Source organism: Nematolebias whitei, chromosome 18 (assembly GCF_014905685.2).
Source record: "Nematolebias whitei isolate Nwh7 chromosome 18, NemWhi1, whole genome shotgun sequence".
NCBI lineage: Eukaryota > Metazoa > Chordata > Actinopteri > Cyprinodontiformes > Rivulidae > Nematolebias > Nematolebias whitei.
The window spans coordinates 41,223,119-41,228,933 of record NC_056515.1 but is presented as its reverse complement, the minus strand read 5'-3'; the positions used below and the strand labels follow the sequence as shown (position 1 = coordinate 41,228,933).

General features: G+C 46.3%; 1 protein-coding gene across 1 annotated transcript in view; it reads left to right on the top strand.

Moving 5' to 3' along the window:
- Window positions 1-5,815, top strand: part of LOC119424603 (arylsulfatase B-like) — a 26,051-nt gene that overhangs the window by 456 nt on the left and 19,780 nt on the right. Inside the window, exons 2-3 of the mRNA XM_037692090.1 lie at window positions 1,008-1,194; window positions 2,783-2,973. Of these exons, the coding sequence (XP_037548018.1) occupies window positions 1,008-1,194; window positions 2,783-2,973 (378 nt within the window). The remainder of the gene's footprint in view (window positions 1-1,007; window positions 1,195-2,782; window positions 2,974-5,815) is intronic.

Below are 5,815 nucleotides of genomic sequence, written 5' to 3'. Positions count from 1 at the left end.
CAGCAGCCGGACTCTTGTGGACCGTAGGGGGCCGGTTCAGCAGCCGGTGTCCTGTAGATGTTTTTTTGAGGGTCAGGGTTGTTTTGCTGAAATGTGTAAGAGTGGTCTTGGACTGCTGAACAGGGAGTCCTGACTTGACTGAAGCAACTTGGAGCATTGAAGGATCTCAGGTCCTGGTGCTGCTCCATAGTCCAGGTAGAAAAATGTCAAAGGTTCTGTCAGGTGTGAAGAGCACCTTCTCATGGTGGCTGACCAGTGGTCCACATCTGACAAGATGCTCTTTATAAGACTGAGTTAGTTGTGTCTCCTGAATCTTTTGGTTGAAAGACGAAACATTTGAACACAGAAACCGTCCAGGGGACCTGATCTGTTGGACCACAGTTTTATTTCTCTGCCAGCTGCTGCTGAAGTTCTCTTGAGCAAATCAAAGGTTTCTCTCCCTGTGCTGTGCGGTCATCACTTGCAGACGGTTTGAAGTCACAACTATTGTCAGACTGTCTGCTTCAGACGTTCATGAACGAGGAACAACAACCCACCTGGAGCCACGTGCGCTGTCGGTTCCCCGCTCGTGCACGCAGCTTCATTTCCATCATTAAACAGGGGCGGAGCCTCCAGGTTCAACTGTCCCCCTCTTACAATGCTGTGATTGCTAGTATCACTCAGCCCTCTGTGAACAGTAAACAGCCATCAGGTGCTAATGATCCATTGTTAGGCTGATGGTCCTTCTTGAGCATGTGATCAGCTGGTTCTGGTTGTCAGCAGCAAACTGGTTGATCCACTCTGAGAAGGTGCTATTTAAGAGACTGAGCTGAATACAGCACCTCAGACTGAAGAAGTCCTCAGGATGAGTGACGAAACGTTTCTACATTTTTTTGTTGATTTGCTTTGTTTTGTTTTTTTGAATGTCCAGAGGACCAGATTGAACTTTTTTAGATTTTTCTACCTGGATTATTGAGCAGCATCAGGAACTAACACATTCCTAACCTGCATCGTCTTTGCCCCCCCAGATCCACACGGGCATGCAGCACCAGATCATCTGGCCCTGCCAGCCGTACTGCGTCCCCCTGGACGAGAAGCTGCTGCCTCAGCTGATGAAGGAGTCGAACTACGACACGCACATGGTGGGCAAGTGGCACCTGGGCATGTACAGGAGGGAGTGCCTGCCCACGCGCCGCGGCTTCGACTCCTACTTTGGTTCGTATTGAAGACATTTCATATGGGATTCTTTTTCTCCTCGTGTATTTTTCAACAAACACAAACAATAAATCTGTTTCAGTTGTTTTCAGCTCCGCAGCAACTCTGTGTCTGTTTGTGTAGCTCCGGGATAGCAACCTGTCTAAAGTGTGTGTACGAGGGCGTTCTGTACGCTTATCCACTGTGTTGACCAAAGCTGTAAACCCTTGGTCACTTTATTAATGAGCATCACGTCTTTCACTACGAACTCCGTTACTGCTCCAGTTGTTTCCACGTGCACTTTTGAATTGTGTTCATACGGAGTAATACCTTGGAACAGTTCGGTCAGTGATCCCTGTCGGCTGATCCCTGTCGGCTGATCCCTGTCGGCTGATACTTTGTGATCCCTGTCGGCTGATACTTTGTGATCCCTGTCGGCTGATACTTTGTGATCCCTGTCGGCTGATCCCTGTCGGCTGATCCCTGTCGGCTGATACTTTGTGATCCCTGTCGGCTGATACTTTGTGATCCCTGTCGGCTGATCCCTGTCGGCTGATACTTTGTGATCCCTGTCGGCTGATACTTTGTGATCCCTGTCGGCTGATACTTTGTGATCCCTGTCGGCTGATCCCTGTCGGCTGATACTTTGTGATCCTGTCGGCTGATACTTTGTGATCCTGTCGGCTGATACTTTGTGATCCTGTCGGCTGATACTTTGTGATCCCTGTCGGCTGATACTTTGTGATCCTGTCGGCTGATACTTTGTGATCCTGTCGGCTGATACTTTGTGATCCCTGTCGGCTGGTAGTTTACTTGAAGTTGAAGCACTGGTCGATGGTGTCGTATCCATGAAACCATCATAAATGTCTTAGTGGTGTTATGTTAACTTGATAAAGATTCGTGGTTTCACGTGAAGAGGTCGCGACAGCAGCAAGGCAGGTTCTGCTCATCACACGTCGTCGTGCAGCGTCTTCTTCTTTACAGCCAAAATAATTCCAAACAACAGACGTGCTGCCGCTCTGGTACCAAACTGTCAGATGTGTCGGCGTCTGTCGAGCCTGACGTCACTGTGCACGTGGTTAAAGCTCAGTGCTGACTTCTCCTGCTCTGCTCCGCTCACAAGTCACGTGACCAGATCACGTGACCAGATCACGTGACCAGATCGCGTGACCAGATCACGTGACCAGATCACGTGACCAGATCGCGTGACCAGATCACGTGACCAGATCGCGTGACCAGATCGCGTGACCAGATCGCGTGACCAGATCACGTGACCAGTCAAACCTTTGTGATTAGAACATATGGTTTTATTGTTACAAATGCAGTAAAGTGTTCAGTCCTCCTTCATCCATGTGTGTGTTTCTGAGCTCACTTGGCTCCGTAATGAAATGTGTTGACCTCAACACCTGTTCACGTGTAGAGGTTCATCCAGTAAGTGTGTTCTGATGGTTCATTCATATCTGCTCTGTGTTTGGTGACATCTTTTGCTAACAGACAACAAACGCACAAAAACAACATGTTTGTTGCCTTCGGCAGCAGTTCAAGTGTAAAACAGTGATGTTTGTCCCAGGTGTCCGTCTCATGTAATGACGTTCATCCTGTGTGTCAGGTTACCTGACAGGAAGTGAGGACTACTTCTCTCATACTCGCTGCTACAACATCGCTCCTCTGAACCGGACCCGCTGTGCTCTGGACCTCAGAGATGGGGAGGAGGTCGCCACGGCGTATAAAGGCGTTTATTCCACGGAGCTGTTCAGCCAGAGAGCCGTCAGCATCATCCAGAAACACAACTCGAGCAAGGTGACGGGAGGTCGGGGGGCAGCAGCATGAGAGGGAGGTCCACACATCTCTGTCCACAGCCTCTTCCAGCTCTTCTGGGAGGACTCCAAGTGTTCCCAACAGAGACACAGTCTCTCCAGGGTCTTCCTGGGGTCTCCTCCCAGTCAGACATGCCTGGACCTCCTCAACTGGATACTGCACAATACACAATACTCAGTCCACAATACTGCAGACGCTGCACCAATCCCTCTGTCAGTCTCTCGCTCCATTCCTCCCTCACTGTGAACAAAACCCAGAGATACTTGAACTCCTCCACTGGAGGCAGAACCTCACCCTCGACCTGAAGACAACAATCCACCCTTTTCAGACTTGATTTATTTATTTGTTTATTAGTTTGTTTGTTTACGAAGCTGAGTGTAGTTTTATCAGACATGATTTAAAAAATGACCTGAGCAGTAGGGGTTGAACGAGTGTATAATTTTTAAACTCGACATTAACATAATAAAACCCGAGTAGAACTCGAGTATTTGATGACGTCATAGATCTCAAGATACAAAAATAAATAAATAAATAAAACCGCAATAAATGGTAATTATTTACAAAAAAAAAAGACCAACAAAACATTGGGAGCGTATATTATGCTCCTCCCATTGATCATACTGCAAATAAGTCACAGGAAAAACTAAACTATTAGTTTTTATTATTAAACTGCAACCGTGAAGAAACGCAGCACGTCGGAAAAGAAACTTAAAACTGGGGGGGGGGGACCACCCCGCAGCACCGCCAGCTGTGGTGCGCATTAAGTTTAGTTTTAGAGATTGATATGTTTATAGATTTTTTAATAGGTTTAGAGATGAATATTTTTTGCTTTTTGTTTGTGAAACAAGGTCAGAGGAAGCTGGTTCTGGTTCGGTCATTGGACCCGGTGTTGCACCATACTCTGTGACCTGCAGCAGTGCAACACCGCCCCCTACGGTCATACGGTGGTCACATGATATGACGTCACTACGGATACTTGATGTTACATTTTTAACCTCGATAGATGTCCTAGCAATCGATGTGTAGATTACTCGAGTATTCTGTTACTGCCCTACTGAGCAGAGCTGTTCTCCATAGTTACAGCGCCTTGCTAAAGTATTGGGCACCCTTGAACTTTTCAACCTTTTGCCACATTTCAGGCTTCAAACATAAAGATATAAAATTTTAAATTTTTTGTGAAGAATCAACAACAAGTGGGACACAATCGTGAAGTGGAATGAAATTTATTGGATGTGTCAAACTTTTTTTAACAAATAAAAAACTGAAAAGTGGGGCGTGCAGTATTATTGGGCCCCTTTACTTTCAGAGCAGCAAACTCAGTCCAGAAGTTCAGTGAGGATCTATGAATGATCCAATGTTGTCCCAAATGACTGATGATGATCAATAGAATCCACCTGTGTGTAATCAAGTCTCTGTATAAATGCACCTGCTCTGTGAGAGTCTCAGGGTTCTGTTCAAAGACCAGAGAGCATCATGAAGACCAAGGAACACACCAGGCAGGTCCGAGATACTGTTGTAGAGAAGTTTAAAGCCGGATTTGGATACAAAAATATTTCCCAAGCTTTAAACATCCCAAGGAGCACTGTGCAAGCAATCATATTGAAATGGAAGGAGTATGAGACCACTGCAAATCTACCAAGACCCGGCCGTCCCTCTAAACTTTCATCTGGAACAAGGAGAAGACTGATCAGAGATGCAGCCAAGAGGCCCATGATCACTCTGGATGAACTGCAGAGATCTACAGCTGAGGTGGGAGAGTCTGTCCATAGGACAACAATCAGTCGTACACTGCACAAATCTGGCCTTTATGGAAGAGTGGCAAGAAGAAAGACATTTCTCAAAGATCTCCATAAAAAGTGTTGTTTAAAGTTTGTCACAAGCACCTGGGAGACACCAAACATGTGGAAGAAGGTGCTCTGGTCACATGAAACCAAAATCAAACTGTTTGGACACAATGCAAAACAGCTCATCACCCTGAACACACCATCCCCACTGTCAAACATGGTGGTGGCAGCATCATGGTTTGGGCCTGCTTTTCATCAGCAGGGACAGGGAAGATGGTCAGAATTGATGGAAGATGGATGGAGCCAAATACAGGACCATTCTGGAAGAAAACCTGTTTGAGTCTGCAAGAGACCTGAGACTGGGACGGAGATTTATCTTCCAACAAGACAATGATCCAAAACATAAAGACACATCTACAATGGAATGGTTCACAAATAAACGTATCCAGGTGTTGGAATGGCCAAGTCAAAGTCCAGACCTGAATCCAATCGAGAATCTGTGGAAAGAGCTGAAGACTGCTGTTCACAAACGCTCTCCATCCAACCTCACTGAGCTCCAGCTGTTCTGCAGGAAGAATGGGCAGAACTTCAGTGTCTCCATGTTCAAACCTGATGGAGACAAACCCCAAGAGACTTGCAGCTGGAACTGCAGCTGGAACTGCAGCAAGAGGCGGAGCTACAAAGGATTAACGCAAGGGGGGCCCAATAATACTGCACGCCCAACTTTCAGTTTTTATTTGTTAAAAAAGTTTGACTCATCCAATAAATTTCATTCCACTTCACGATTGTGTCCCACTTGTTGTTGATTCTTCACAAAAAATTAAAATTTATATCTTTATGTTTGAAGCCTGAAATGTGGCAAAAGGTTGAAAAGTTCAAGGGGCCCAATACTTTAGCAAGGCACTGAAAATAAAAGATGGAGCAGTGGAGACCAGAACAGCTTCTGCAGCTCTCAGGCCTCCGATCAGCTCAGAGTTTGAGTCGGCACAAAGAGATGAAGACCATGACTGATGAAGACCAAGACTGATGAAGACCATGAC